Raw genomic sequence first — 15,796 nt, 5'->3', positions numbered from 1 at the left:
TCGTTATGATTGCAGCCTTGAAAATTATAATAAATTTATTCAAATAAATGCTTTTTCTAAGATTAGAAATGTTGCATAGAGGAAAGAGTGTGGTTTTGAATAATGTACATAAATTTAAATTTAAATTTACTTTGGAAATATTTTGGAATATTAGCATGACGTACATATGTATAAAAACACCATATTACCTTCGTTGCTCCTCTGATCATAGATGAATGTTGAAATTATATTTGTTCACTAATTCAACTGTTATCTTTTACAGAAATCACGAAACGCTGCGTAAAACTTCCTAAACACTCTTACATTGACTCCACGTATGGATTTGTGCACCGAGGCAAGGATCTCTTTCAAATTCACAAGTGGCTCCCTCTCACTGCGAATATTTAATTGGCGCCAATATTTAACTTGCATTAATTAATCAAACGTTTGTAATTTCTTTTTAGCCGATTACAAAATTGCATATTCAAAGGTAAATTTAATTCCATAATGAAGGAAAGTTTATTACAAGGTACTTTCAAAAAGTTCCATGATTTATTAACTAATTTCATTTCGTTTGAACGTTTCAAAACGAAAAAGTAAGAAGCGATAGAGAAAGAAATAACGTTTCTCCGACGAAGTATAAGTTTTACAATACGGACAGTTCGATTCAAATGGTAAATGGTCAAAATCGAGTATCATAGACCGAGATTTATTTCTGACCCGGTGCATCCGCTCGTCCATCCAGAATTCGATACGTCAACCGTAGAGTCGAGGACGTTCCTTAACAAAAATAAAAGGAATAGTAAAATATGAACGTTATTGGAAACACGATTTGGTGGAAATAATGGAGCGCACGAAATGTACGAGCTCTATCTTCCATCTTTTCCCTTTGCTCTTTCTTGTTACATGGAAGATTTATTCGTGAATTTGATTGATTTCTGTGTCATTTTTATTTTTCACCTGTTAATCAGAAAAAAGTAATATAAATCCTATGAAGATGAAGCGTTCTCTTGACTCAAATTTATTTTATTCATTGACAAATTGAGTCATCGGTGATGAACGCACTTGGCATTCGTAGTGTTCAATTTACCTGTTAGGACGAATCGATGGAAATCTAACTATCACGTGAAATGGAGAAAATTGCTAGGAAAGGGAATGGAATCCAAAGGATTGGCGTCGAAGAACGGCGCAATCGGTATCCCAGTAAGTCAAATGCCAGGCAATTTCGAGAAATCGCGGCTTCGTTCCCGAATCGATGAGTGCTTTCCTTCTTCACCTGCATTCGGTTCCTTAGATAAGAGCAGTCAGCAATGCGTCAATAGAGACGAGACGTTCCTTCGAGACGTTTCTAAAGCAATCTGCATCGATCCTGACGCTACCTTTATGCGGTTACCCAAGTATGTGCCTGGTTAAATCTAAGCTTGCTAGCTTTTAGTATTCAATTTAACATCTCATCGAGTCCAAGGTAAACTTCTTCAGAAAAATAGAAATTTTCTGTACCCCTGTAAGGATTTAACACTATGAATGTTGGTAAAAGGATAATCTGGTGGAGTGTAAATTTAAGAGCATCGTATCTAACAAATACGAATCTCTAGTCGCTTGTTACAGCAATCGTATCGCATCCACAGCCATTCACAAGTGCTCGTAACACCAACGATAAGCCGGGGATCGTTATCCGCTTGATATAGCTTCCGGAAACGTATCGACACCGTTTCGACACACGGAAACACGAGTGATCAATGACAGCTACTAAGGGAGGTTTAACTTTCCAACGAGAGAACACGAGAAATTTTCGAATTTTTTGAATCTAGTTGACTCTTTCATTATTCTAATATTTTTTTGCAAATAAAAATACCGCTGCATTAGGGATAATTATTTACCAACCCTTGTAGTTTGATACACTACGGTCATCAAGCGTTCATTGGGGACATGTCCCTCATACCGCTGAACGCTCGACAGTAATAGTAGAAGTAATTTACTTTTTTAGTGGATCGCTAATTGCTGAGAAAAATGTAGGTAATATAGGTACTGTCAATCTTCATAACGTTTCTGTTTCAAATAACAGAATTTTACAAGTTTTTAACGAGTTTCAGTAACGATTTAGATCAATTAATTGTTGTAATTTGATATCGGGTATTTATAATATGGAAGAGTTGATTTAATTAATAGCATTTGCTATATAACTAGGATAGTCTGTACATCAAACTAACGCATAACATGTTATCTGCATTATTAGTTAAGTTTATTAAGCAATTCCTTCAAAACGGCCACTAAATTACACTTCACTAATAACGTTTACAGCTTAACGACAGTCGATGCATTACATAATATCGTTGTACCTTAATGAGCTATCGCTGGAACGTTGTTGTTAATTTGCTGTTCATGTAATATTCGGACGAGCGTGCGTTTAAATCGGGTCCGCGTAATTACATGAAGTCATGCAATCTGGGATACGCAAGCTGCTTCGCAGGATTATTTCCTTGGAAACCGTGTTCTGCCATTCTCCGATCGCTAAGCAGCAAAATGAAGAACGAGCCAAAACTATAAGTCGTTTCAAAATAAATATACCCCGTTAAAATTGCTAAAATTCTAATGAAAAACATTCAAATCATCGACACGTAGGATGTCCCCTCAGGATTTTCAGTTAGTTACCCCTCTGTTAGTAATTAGAATAGATCCAAGTCGTTAAAGGAATCACTGAAAGTATACTTAGGAGACCCGATGTACATGGGTGCATCTTTTTTGAGATAACCTGTAGATTTAAAGGATCCAAGAGCTCTCGAAGCCGGTTAAACTCGTCCTAGATAAGCGAGCCTCGTTGTAACTGTCGAAACAAGAAACACAATACGAAGGAAATAAGCGAAAGAAATCTATGAACGTCCGTAGCAGTATGCTGCAACTATTAAGCGTTAAATTATTCTGGCGTCTTTCGTCTTAGATATGTACAACCAGGTACAGTGCTTATTATCTTCTTCCTCTTCGTTCATTCTTTTCATTCTGCTTTGAGATTATTTTTAGCGAGTCGAAAGCAACTGTTCTCGCAACTTCTCCATAATCAAAAGAACGATACCTTTTAGATCAGAAGGAAAATTGGCTATTTTCTACCACTGTCTTCTCTAATACCTAGCAAATATCGTCCTCTATCGATGCACCATCTCGAGCACTATTATCGCTTATCTGGGAAAGTCATCACATACGTAAAACGTGTTCCAGTATCCAATTCCGGTACCAATAATAGCACTCGTAATCGTCGATTCGGGGCCAATCGATTTTCAAGAAGACAAGACACCATCTCCGTTGCGATCTTCCAGACCCACCCTTTTATCCCTTTCTTCCCACAGTCCGCAATTTTATTCCAGTAACAACCGGGAGGGCCAGGCATTCGTTTGTTGACCACCGACGAGGAAACGGACCAAAGAGTCCCTACTTATTTTTAGAAGCCTCGGGCTGCTTCTCGAAATCACCAACCTCCAATTCGCCCACGACATCGACGAGTGGGTGTCGATGTAAGCATCCTGCCGAAGACAAAGTGGTGGTGAAAAGGTTCGCAAAAGATTAGATGGTGGGATGAAACGACGGAGAAAAATATTTCTATGAAAAACTGCAAAAAACGAAGAGAACCGTCGTATGATTGGAAATGTAGGAAAGGATTGAAAACTATAAACTCCTCCACCAAATAACCGGTATGCACGTATCACCAAAAATTCCGTATTTTCGAAATTCCATAAACCCACTTGCAGCCGTACCATCATCCAAGCATTGCACTTAAACACTCTCGACGTAATACCATTAAATCAGCTGGAAAGTAGCTTTACGGCGACAAGAAACATACACATTCCGCTCATCACTCGGCAGCCGTAAAACGAAGAAATAAATGGATTCCCAAAGATGATCGTTCGGAAACAGGTTTCGTTCTAGCGATCCCGAAATCGTGCCCGTCGTTATCCGCAATCCGATAATTTCAGAGAGGAATGCAGCCCGCTGCTTCATCCTCATTTCTGCCGATGTGCTGTCCCGTTATATATACCTTTGCCTTCTACCGTCAGATGCACGCACGTATTCAACTCAGACAGTGGAAAGCTGGTGTCGGACGCACAAGAAATCCTTCCAGCCAGCTTCTGCACTTGCCGCACTTTTGGCGCCGACACTAATTGCCGTACCTGCTGTATACGGACAGCCGTCTCGTAAAAGCTTAGCCAGTTGATCGTTCGGCCTTGCCGGAGTAAAATACTCTCGAGATATACCCACCCTCCGTGCAACGGTTCACCGAAGACTGTCGTTCGCCTGTTTCGAGAGTGTTTCATGGTGAAGTGCTCGTACCGACGATGCTACGCTCCAACGGACGATAATTTTTCTCGATTCCTTCGTCGAAATTATTTTTCGTCGACGCTGCGTGGTTTTTGTGTCAGACTGCCGAGGAGACGACTTAATTAATGGAGTTTCGGTGCTAAATCGAGGTGAACGGTGCACGAATGAACCCAGTTTGAAATACAGTTAAAGTCAATGGTCTCTCGAGTGTCGCGTCGGAGTGAAAATAAAACAGCGACGACGTCCGGTTATTTCGCATGAGAAAAACCTCGAATAGTCCGCGAGTTTGTCCCAGTGATGACTCGTCGAACGACCAAACGAAGGCGAGATATCAGCCACGGGAAGCTGAAGAGTGGACCAGTCGGTCGAGAATCGATCGGTGATTGAAGTGACGAAACGAGATACGTTGACTAGACTGGTTCCGCTCGTTTATTTCTACCGCAGGTGAATTTACGTAAAGATCAATGTCGGCCACCATTCGCCCCGTTCTCGTACTGTCGCTACTGATGCTGTCGTTATCGGCGGAAGCCGAGGAAATGATGGATCCCTTTGTTCTGATACGACAGACGCTAAAATATTGGCTGAAGATCTACAAGATGTACCACGAAGAGGTGGCTCTCGGTTACTGCTGGGCCGAGTATTTTCTGCTGTTCGAAAAGAATATGAAGAATGTGTCGCGCTCTGTATCCCAGGAATCTTCCAATTCAGAGTTTGCCAGCCCAACCCTTTTATCTCTTCGAAAGAACGACGTTCCAAGGGATGAATTTAAAGAAAGTCGAACAGAAGATTACTGGATGCTCGGTGGATCGATGGGCTCGTCTCGTAAATTTTTATCTCCGAAAATGGGTCAAGGTTCTTCGGGTACTTCTCGAAAGGTTCCATTTTTGTTCCAATTTTTTCATCCGGACCGAGTGGAATCGTTCGACGGTAGTTTGCTTCCCGTCGGAGAAACGGTAGATTCCGATCCGAGATTTGAAGACGGTGCGATTAAGGAGCTGGAAGGTAACAAGGATAAAGGCGATTTTCCTCGCGAGAGGAAGCTTAACTCGGTGAATCTGAAATTGCAAAGAGTAGAACAACGGTTGAGTAGCTTCGAGGAGAATCAGCGCGGAAATTTACGCGGTAAACGTGACGTAAATGATCAGATAAGAGGCTTCGTTTGGCTTCCATTGAGGATCAGGCGGCTGGCTTCTTCGCGCGCTTCTTCCTCGGATGAAATTTCGAAGCAGGTTGTTTGGAAAACTGGTATCGAGTCACGTTCGTCAAATTCCAGAAATCTCATTGAAACACTCGATAAGAAATACCGATTACGGAACAATAAAGCGGCAATATTTGCTACGAATATTCGTCCAATGAACACTCGATCAAAGATAAAAGCATCGTTCGTAATACCTGGAGGAATCGTTAATGTCCCCGGGCAATTTATCACCATCAATCCTCGAGCGTTACCGAGGAATCGATCACCCGACGAGGAAAAGAAACAGGGAAGCAATTGTGGAGACGAGAACAGCTCTAAACAATTACCGAACGTGAGCGATAATCGGTATCGGAGGAGCCAACAGGATTTTCTCGTGGTGGAGTCAAACGTAGGTCGAAACGCGACCATTCCTGTGGGAACACCCTTCTTACCTCCCATCAACTATCCGCAATTTATGGGGGACGACAGCTGGGCGAGAGGAACAAGCACGAATTCGAGATCAACTCGATCCTTCTGGGCGAAGGATCGAGGTCGACGACCTCCGGACAACCGTGCCGTGCCACGTGGAATTGCTAAAACCTTTGGCACGTTTTTTCGTATCCGTGAAACGTTTATGGGTTTTCTGAGAACCCTTGGATTCTTTGTGCAAGTAGGCAGGGAACTGATAGATTATGTCGAGTCCAATACCGCACTGGCCTGCACCAAAGACTACTTATGGGGCAAAGCTGTTCAGTGGATTGATTCTTGAATTAAGTGTTTGAGATTAGGTACCATTAGTGAAGTTGAAGTTGAAGTTTCAAGTTAAAGCATTCAAGAGCATATTCAAGGGCATATTGAGATGAGACTGAAGTGTGAATTGAGAGCAACAGTGTACTCTTTGTAATACCGATCTTCTTGGGGGACTTGAAATGAACAGTTGTTTAATATTTCATATAGGAAATGAAGAATTGATCTGTGCCAAGTTCAAATTTTATACAATTTATTTCTAATTTTAATAAAAGATTTATTTTTTATCATTAAAAATCACTTTTCGCGAATGAAAATAAAAATAGAACTTATACATCCTCTTCATTTCCTAATTGCTTGATTATATTGAACTTATATTGCCAATCAATTGATTCTTATAACAGTCCACGTGTTAAGCGAAATCTCCGATAGAATTCTCATAAAGAAGGTAAAGTTGATCGTAAAAACGTCTATAAAACAGGGTGGAAACTTTGTTACCGTCGAAAAATGTTCTCCTACCAAAACAGACCCCTGTTAATGAGCGTCAATTAGAGAAGCTCCCAATATAGGCGGCCGTGATTTATAAGTAGCTCGCACCGGAAGTGCAGTGAAGGTGCCGTAAAAGCATCCAATAATCGTTAATCCTTCGATTCGTTAATCCTGGCTAAGATCGATCGATCGGTCGATCGATCAGCTAATATCGGACGTCTTGGAAGAGGAATCGTTCGACCGTTTGCCATGACAGGGCTCGGTAAATGAGTCGCTGATAACGCGGGCTGCCATGGACGGTTCGGGGTTAGAATTAAGAGGGGCAATTGATTCCCCAGAAACAGGTGTTCGTTGTAGTCGATAGTGAGCATCGCGAATGAATTTTTGATGCCACCTGTTGCTGCATCCAACTCTATCTTTCCTTCTGTTTCTCTCTGCTACCCTTTCAAGCCGCAGTGCTTCTCGAGTTACTATCAGGGAGTAACGACGATTGGCTGGAAAATGAAGCAACGTCGACAGAAATGGTAATAGTTATTTGTTTATTTATAAATAAGGATAAATGTATAAAACAACAATGATTTATTTTAATAAAGTATTCTAGACACCCCGCAAATCAGGATTCTCGATGAAGCATTCAGCCAAGAGCATCCATCGAGTACCAATGGTTTACGGATAACAAGAATCAACAGCCCTCGAACGATCGTCGTTGCACGAATAATTATCTCAAGACAAAGGTTCTCCATTTCGATGGGAGAAAGATAGGGAAGAAAAAAGAACAGTCCGAGAGGTGGTCGTTTTTATGCAATTATCCAAGAGGTAAATAAATACTCGATATTAATCGTATTCCTTTGGTTCGTTAAACTCATCGACGATGCACCGGTATTCGTTTCATCAAGCCTTGAATAGCGGAGAGGATGGACGGATGCTTGTGAAAGGATTGAAAAGTCCTGAATGGTCTCGAGAAAGATCAAACACTGAGGGGTCGAGGCATCAAAGGGACAAGGAGGTGGATGAAAGGCGAAATGATAAGGGCAAGGAAATAGGAACGATCATTTATGTAGAACTCGCGTGAAACAACCCCTTTGCTTTTTTTTTTTTTACTCTCGAAAGACTTGTTGACATTGTCTCGTGCATAGAAGGAGGCGAAGCGACACGTTGATTAAACGCAGTGAGTGCTCTGTATGAGCAAACTGCAACGAGGAACGCGTTTATTTCGACGGTAGCCCTCCTCGTTTGTCCTCGTATTCAGCCCTGATCTTACACAGATTTTCGTTTACACGACCGCGTTTATTTAGAACGACGGTACACGTCGCGCTGATGAATTTCCAGAACCTTGGTGAGATTCTTTTTAGTGAGATTCTGTGTGAACAATCGCCAGCAATTAGCGGGTGTTAGATAATTAAGGGGTTAATCGACCTTTACTTCTGGAAAATAGTTTGAATTTTCGCTTGCTAATTTTTTTTATCAATTAGGGGAAATATCATCAATATTCGATGAAATTTTATAAATTTATTTATTACTTGTTTCTATTTCCTGTAGAGGAATAGGGAACGGAAGTTAGCTTAGGGGTAGCAAGAGTCATCATTCACTTCCACTGATCCGCACTCGCATTCGCAGTCGCTGGTACATTCAATCCACCCCAGATACAGAAAGAAAAGAACCGCGTAAATATGTATGGAGAACGCGTAAGAGGGTCGCTCTATGACCCTGCATTCAGAGAGCAATTCATTATTAAGAACCTCTTAAAGACTGTCTTAAAGCGGTCCAACATACTCCCTCCCAGTAAGTTAGGCTATAGAAACAAAAACGAAAGAGACGCCGACGCTTTGGTGTCTTCTCAAGGAACCACACTTATTTCCGGTTCCCTTTCAAGCCTCTCTGTCCCCGGTTTTCACGTATCCCATTCACAACTCGAATTCCTGTCGGTACCGCGAAGAGCAGCCTTTTAAATATGTAATTCTTAATCACGCGGCTGGCATAGAACGTCGAATGAAAAAAAATCACCTTCTCACCCCCCTTTTTTATACCTGTGTCAACCGTGCGCTTTTATTCGCGAATCTATATCACGTTCTTTCATGTATTGTGTACCTAACTCTTGTCGAACGAATGAATAGTCTTCCGACGAGCTTGTGGATTTTTTCGAGGATCGGAATAATTAGTCCTGCTCTCGCTCTCCTGAAAGGAGCGTTTAAGTAGGACAAGGGAATTGCGGTTGGAAATGATAGGTCTATATTTGTAAGAAGATTAATTATAATTTATGATCATGAGAGCTGATGCAATTTTCAATCCAGAAGAAATATTCCACTTGATAGAAGAAATCCTAACTTCAGGACATAAATTCTAAAAATTTGCGAGTCAGAAACAATGACTCTCTTGAGACACGAGCCGAAGTGGATGATACTTGGTGGCGACGGTCGCATGCGTTGGAAATTCATTTTTATAAAGGCACATGGAGCGAGAAGACAACGATGAAGTGTGCATTACATGGGAATAAATTAATATATTACAATTCGATATAGTTGCCTGGAAACTTATTTCATCAGTACAATATGCTATTTTTCACAAAGCGAACAGAAGCTTAATTTTCATGTTTCATAAAGAAAAAAAAATTTTTTTCTCGTAATCGAAACACAAAACATCCATGTAATTCATGCTTGCATGGTTCCTAGTCTGGTCTATTTTGACGTATATTGAAAAAATAAAAAATTGACGGTAACTCAAAGCATGCCATATGCGAACATGAGTGAATGGAAATTATTTGCATTGTTTTCATCGTACAGAATGAATTCCATACAAAAAAGTGCCTTCAACATTTTCACCTATCATTTCAAGAAAAAATTATCAACAGATTGAAATGTATTATACTTGGGTTAATTAAAGAAGAAAGCAAGATAAAAAATATCTTTCCCTGTTGAAATAAATTTTTCTCTCTCATTATAATAAAATCCATCCACAACGTAGTTCGTGATAAACGAAGAGAAAGAAAGAAATAAAACTGAATCGATTGAAGGTATCTGGATTAACTGTTCGATGAGCTCCGGAATTTAATAGCGGCAGCTATCGCGACGGTGAACGAAAGAAAAAGATCAAAAGCCGGAGCGACGGATATGAGAATCTCTCGATGAAGAATGGCGGAAAATAATATGGTTATCGAGAATTCCATAGATCTGGAACATCCATGAGCACGACACGAGCGTTAAGGTTCTGCTCGTTGAAAGGTGGAGGGCCTTGCACGAGGAACGTGTCTGAGAACAAAAGGGGGGTGTTTCTCGGCAAATAGGGTGACGAGTAGACGACAAAGCGTAATACGCCGGGCAAAATCGAGAGAGAACCTTACACGATGGAGCTTGCTGATACGGTTAATACCATGCGACACAGAGGAATGCGATTTTCCTCGAGACGAGAAGCCTGGGAAACAGCTATCTCAAAGATGACGAGGGCGTAAGAGGCGAGGACGAATGATAACTCGATAGAATGAACGCGTACAAGTGAGCGACGTGCCTCGTGAAATAATTCGATTACCATTTGATCTCCATAATTTACTGCTATCTGTTATTTTCATTCACCATCCCCGCTGATTTATCTAATGGATTCATAGTTCAGCGAACGCTGCCACGTATTCGAGATAGTTTCATTTCTTTCTGTAATAAATTCCATTCGATTCAATGTATCGAGGGCGCAACGAAATAACGAGATAACACCATAAAGAATATAATAGCAGTATTTACATGAGATTGTTATGCCATTCTATCGAAATGGCCACCTGTTGTGGGTGACATGCGCCGAATCGGGCTCGACGACTATGCTCTACCTGTTCGTTCTCGTCAAACAAACCGTTTGCATAGTGTTAATTAACCGTTTCACCGTTCGCCACCCGTTCTCACAATCATTTAAATCGTTCGCAATGGAAATACGATTACCCTTGAAAAAGTCCCAGCCTTTCTGGCGAATTATTTGTCTTCATAATTGATGGAGTTAGGAAGTTAGCAAGTGAAGCAATTTATATATTTCCTGAAACGTTGTGAATTCCTTGTTGTCTCTCCGTTCCGTTCCATGACCTACTAAACGCAACGAGAGATTAATTAACTTTAACTTTCTGCTAATTACTTTCAACTGTGGAGACTAAATGGAAACGAACACCTTGCATTACCGAGTTTTTGTCATTCAGTACTTAAACATTCATATTCAACATTTGAAATATGAATTTAGAATTACAAAAAAGAAAATGGAAAAAAGACACACGTTATTTTCAACGAGAATACAATCAATTTTATTAAAATTCTGTGTACAATATAAAATGAGTCTTACGAATAATTCAAAATTACAACTATCCAATAAAAAGCACTCTTCCGCGTGTGCTTTTCCTTCTTCTGATAAAGTCCATGGAACACTATATATCCTTAGTCGTGTTTCCCGATATTGAGTCCTTTTTCATTCAACCACGAGGGCTCAATGACAGACAAACCACGAAGATAACATCTTCCAGTGGCTACGACCTCCGTGAACAATACCAGCGGTGGCTTAGTACCATGTAACGTCGAGGAAGGATGTATTGCTACCGGCTGCTTCGAGCTCACCTACACAGACGTACAATCCAATTACTCCAAAATTCTCGTTACCCAGTCACCGGGTGAAAACTTACTTAAACTGCGCCCTATACCCGGCGAACTTGTTTAAGCTTCAAATTCCCGGCAAGACGACGAAATAATGCTAACCATGCCGGTGGAAAAACTTTTCCTTAATCACTTGGCGTTAACTTTTTTACCCCCCTCGTTGCTTTTCTTCGTCGATGAATGAAAATGGACACCCCATGAATACGATTATAAACGTATTCGGAGTAAAATTCCAAAATTGCAGATTTAAATAATAAAATAAAAGGATGTTTGACAGAAGAAGAAATTGAAAGCTTCTGGGAAGGCAACTAAAATTTCCATAGCATCTAAAGTGTTAGGATCGTGGTAACAACGATACAAGGATCAACTCACTGTAACATAATTTTGGTCCCTTTGCAGTTCCGCCAGATTGTCGTATAGACCCTCGAGGAGCGCTTTTCTCAGTTGCTCCGTATTCGTACCGCAGCTCGCCTTCTCCAAATTCGCGCGTTCCGCCAATGCGGCGAGCTGTTGTCGCACCTCCGTGGCGTACTCCAGATTTCTATGATGCAGAAAGTTTTCGTGACACCAGACCTTCTTCTGCTTCGTGTTCATGTATGCACGGAAAACGTTCAGCAACGTGACGTGATCTCCCTCGGGTGAAGCGAATCTGGAACGAACGAAACAGACTGGCGACGTAGCACGTAACAAAGTGCAAGTATCGATCACCCTTCGAGACTGTTTGACGTTTAAAAGAATACAGCCCGCTCTAGATTCGTGAATTTTTTTTAACACAATGCAGCTTTTGTTGCATAAATGAAAGATTAAGCTCGTTGTTTCTAAAATTTCATTTTTCTTAACATCTCGAAGGTATCCTTTTCCGATGTTGCTAAGAAATAAAAGTTCGTGGCAGGAAACGAATAAAATTGATACCTCGATCTGGCGACGTAAGCTTGCTGTCGTTTCGCAGGTGGATCGGTGAAGACGGACTCTCCAGACAATAACGAAACGACTGTGAGAGCTTCTTCGAGACAGTGATACTCGACGGAAGCAAGAATCACCTTGGTGAACCGTGGGTCCAATGGGAATAGAGACATTGTCCTGCCGAGCGTAGTCAGCTGCGGTGGAGAACCTATTCGCGTGAAAATCAAATGAGAAAGTTTGATCTGACATGGTAATACCCATGGAACTGGAATTGGAGGAGAAATAAGGGTAGTCGATTGTTCTGAATCCTTCCTGTTCATTCCGGTAAAGTTTTCTTTTCTTTGCTCATTACAGTATAGTTCTATGCTTCTTTTTTAATAACATAAAGTTAGATGAAATTCATTTTTCATCTGATCAATGGACTACTTGTTGAAAACAAAAAATTTCATTTTCAATGTTTTAAAATCAAGACAAAAAAGAAACATATTTCTTGCAATCTTCCAAAATAATTACACTCGCCTTTAACAGCGCCCAGTTTTTCCAAACAGGTCACCGCGACGTCGACCGCTTCCTTCGGTGGTTTGTCCATAAAATCAAAGGTGGTGATATCAACCCCGATGGCAAGGAGTTGTAGGGCTACTCCCGCGAGGGAACATCTCTGTATCTCGGGCACAGGCATCTCCTTCATCCTCTCGAATTCTTCTTTCGTGTACGTCCTATAACATTTACCAGCCGTTTCTCGGCCCGCTCTGCCAGTCCTCTGCCACGCCTGTGCCTTTGAGACTTTCTCCACCCTCAATACATCCAACCCTGTCGTTGGGTGATGAGTTCTTGCTTTGACCACGCCGGTGTCGATCACGTGTCGAATTCCTGTGTAATTTCATCGGGAATCAGCGTGTAGCAGGATGCCAGAATCCTCTCGCGAATGTAATCACGAAAGCGCGGCGAGTAATCAAGTCTGTCACGAACGAGTACCGAGCTTTCGGCTCGTGATATTAGCAGATTGCCACGCTCTCGGAAAATGAGATTGCTCTCTCTGATGAACAATTTACCGAATTAACCTGTTGCCTAACGATCTCGAACTGGTCGGAATTTTTTTTTCGAAAGGATAGCCCTTTGTTTTTTTATTTTAACAGTACTATAGAAGGAATTACTTTAGAAAAGATGATGTGATGATAGTAATTTTGCCGTTTCGATCGCAGCCTATTTTTGGAGTGGATTAGTATACAGTTTCTAATTGATCCCTTGCCTATGATGTATAGATTTTTAATTCTACAGATATTGGGTGGGTGCATATTAACCCCCTGACCTGGAATAACGTGCGCGCACGTCGATTTCTATTTGGCTTCAAACTGAAAATTACGTCCCACGAACATCATTTGATGTTATTGTTTGAAATCAGTGCATGGTTCTGTAGGGGATACTGAACTTACGGGTGATTTATCATCATTCTCAAAAATCCTATTTTTAATTATGTAGATTTTCGCTTAGAAACTGGGCAATCAAAGTCTTCAAATTGCTACCTTAATTAGGTTTATTAATTTATACTCACCGCCAATGGTAACAGAGGTTTCAGCCACGTTGGTAGCCAAAACGAGTTTCCGCATTCCTGGAGGGGATGGTTTAAAGGCTTCTAATTGTTGATGAGTCGGTAAAGCGGAATACAATGGAAAGACCTTTAACGGAAGATACCCTTGTCCGTCCAATTGTTTAGCTACTTGTCTTGCGCTCGCAACTGCTGCTTCTATCTCTTCTTGTCCGGTTAAAAAGATCAGAATATCCTCGCTGAAGAGAAGACAGAAAAATTGCGAAAATCGTTTGTTTCCTTTTGACCTAGTTTCTGTTCGAACCGCTCTTGTCTAATTTAATAAAAGTAACGGTGTGTAAACACCAAGATCTTGTATCTGGCTTGTTGAATTGAAAATTAGACTGACAATTTTTCTTGTAGATACCTTGAAACGTTCAATTCGACTTCTTTGGACATTTCATTATAAATGTACGGTAATGATCTAAACGCATCGAAGCCAAAATTTCAGTAACATTCAAAACGTAAGAAAAAGCTGGATGAATGCTTACTTGGCGGGGTTGTCGCGATGAATCTGAAAGGCAGTAACAAGCGCGGAGAACGCATAATCTTCCTGCGACTTGACGGCATGATAAATCTTCACCGGATGCTGACGACCCTCCAAGTACACGGGCGGTGCTTGAAAATACTTGGAGAACTTATCGACGTCCATCGTCGCCGACATGACTAGCAGCTTCAAAGGTGGTAGATTCTTAAGCTTTCGTAAGTTTTGCGCTCGTCTTGCAACCCCTAGTAACACGTCCGTCTGCACCGATCGTTCGTGAGCCTCGTCCAAGATCACCACCGTATAATCCGACAGAATTTCATCGGTCATTGCTTCGCGAACCATCATTCCATCCGTTAGATACTTGATTCGGGTTTGAGGGGATGTGACGTCCTCGAAACGCACGCAATATCCAACTAATTTACCCGTTTCGACACCCTGTTCCTGTGCCACCCTACGCGCTATGCTTACAGCCGCCACCCTCCGCGGTTGAGTGATACCGATACAACCGGAACTGCCAGCTATTCCGGATGAAAGAAGTAGCTGAGGGATTTGGGTGGTCTTACCACTGCCCGTTTCGCCGATAATGATCAAGGTTTTGTTTTTGCGGATCTCTTCGAGCAGTCTGAAAGGGATAATATTGAGAGAATTTTTCACGTTTGAAGTGATTAGAGATCTAATTGGAAGATTAGGGAATAGACTGCTGGCATTTGTAAAAATATATTATACATATGAAAGATTTTTGTGTGAAGAAGAGGATGGTTTCCTACCCCTTGCATATAAATATTTCTTAAAAATTATTTGATTTCTTTTCTAAATCACTTTCAATATTAATATCGTCAAAATTAAAATTTAATTAAAAAGTTATTCTTGCAGAAAGCGAGTCTCCTTAGTGTACGTGGTGCTGCCACCTACACGGCCATCTAACGAGTTACTGGAAATACGCAGTCGGTGATTCTCCATTTTGTTTCGCCATGCTTCGCATGCACGAGTAGAAGACATTGTTAACAGGTAGGGAATACATTCAGTATTAAAGATTACATTTATAAAACAAAACAAGGTAATTCTTACCGCTTACGAAGCCTGTACACCGGTAAAGTTTTCCTCTGCTGTTGTAAGCTAATAATTCCTTTATCCACGTTTTCTGTCTGAACAGTTTGTTGAGTATCTTCGTACTTTTGAATTTTACTGGGAGTATCGTTAAACACGACGGTATTAGGACGTTTCGGTGCCAATTTTGAAAAACTCGAAGCACCCATAACACTGTACTTCGAATCTGCATTGTCGTGAACCCCCATTTTATCAATAATGTAAGTAAAGACTAGCTTATCACCGATATTCCGTCCGCGAGCACGCACGTGTTGCACACTACAGCTGTGTACAAATAAGCGTCTTGACAGAACTATAGTCAATGGCGTCCCCATACTGTCATATGATACAAATTTTATTTTATGGGATAAATGAAGGAAAAGAAACGCATAAGTCAGTTTTAAAGTCTTGCATGTAAAATT

At 41.0% G+C, this 15,796-nt stretch overlaps 2 protein-coding genes across 3 annotated transcripts; one reads left to right on the top strand and one right to left on the bottom strand.

The window, feature by feature from the left end:
• Nucleotides 1–931: 931 nt before the first annotated feature.
• On the top strand, nucleotides 932–10,960 carry LOC117601073 (uncharacterized). Of its 2 annotated transcripts, XR_004580590.2 has the most exons (2): nucleotides 932–7,224; nucleotides 7,294–10,960. XR_004580590.2 is itself a non-coding variant. In XM_034317345.2 (1 exon), exon 1 carries the CDS (start codon nucleotides 4,752–4,754, stop codon nucleotides 6,231–6,233), a length of 1,482 nt encoding a protein of 493 aa, XP_034173236.2. In that variant the 5' UTR covers nucleotides 932–4,751; the 3' UTR covers nucleotides 6,234–10,960. The 2 variants fall into 2 exon arrangements, 1 of the variants encoding a protein (XP_034173236.2); XM_034317345.2 differs by having other exon boundaries at nucleotides 932–10,960.
• ath (ATP-dependent RNA helicase DHX33) lies at nucleotides 10,960–15,691 on the bottom strand. Its single transcript, XM_034317340.2, has 7 exons — nucleotides 15,357–15,691; nucleotides 14,293–14,910; nucleotides 13,769–14,001; nucleotides 12,736–13,086; nucleotides 12,226–12,424; nucleotides 11,686–11,962; nucleotides 10,960–11,277 (listed from the first exon to the last, which is right to left on the bottom strand). The coding sequence occupies exons 1-7, from the start codon at nucleotides 15,581–15,583 to the stop codon at nucleotides 11,101–11,103; spliced, it is 2,082 nt and encodes a 693-aa protein (XP_034173231.1). The 5' UTR covers nucleotides 15,584–15,691; the 3' UTR covers nucleotides 10,960–11,100.
• Between the last annotated feature and the right edge of the window lie 105 nt (nucleotides 15,692–15,796).

This window comes from Osmia lignaria, chromosome 16 (genome assembly GCF_051020975.1).
Source record: "Osmia lignaria lignaria isolate PbOS001 chromosome 16, iyOsmLign1, whole genome shotgun sequence".
In the NCBI taxonomy this organism is placed as follows: Eukaryota; Metazoa; Arthropoda; class Insecta; order Hymenoptera; family Megachilidae; genus Osmia; species Osmia lignaria.
The sequence above is the reverse complement of the archived record's forward strand: the minus strand, read 5'-3'. Positions and strand labels throughout refer to the sequence as shown.

Excerpts from the sequence above, each read along its gene's own strand:
- LOC117601073 (XM_034317345.2), top strand. The coding sequence starts at position 4,752 with ATGTCGGCCACCATTCGCCCCGTTCTCGTACTGTCGCTACTGATGCTG.
- ath (XM_034317340.2), bottom strand. The coding sequence starts at position 15,583 with ATGGGGGTTCACGACAATGCAGATTCGAAGTACAGTGTTATGGGTGCT. Across the intron at positions 14,911-15,356 it reads GTGTACAGGCTTCGTAAGCG|ACTGCTCGAAGAGATCCGCA; the intron begins GTAAGAATTACC and ends TATCCCTTTCAG. Across the intron at positions 11,963-12,225 it reads GCTTACGTCGCCAGATCGAG|ATTCGCTTCACCCGAGGGAG; the intron begins GTATCAATTTTA and ends CGTTCGTTCCAG.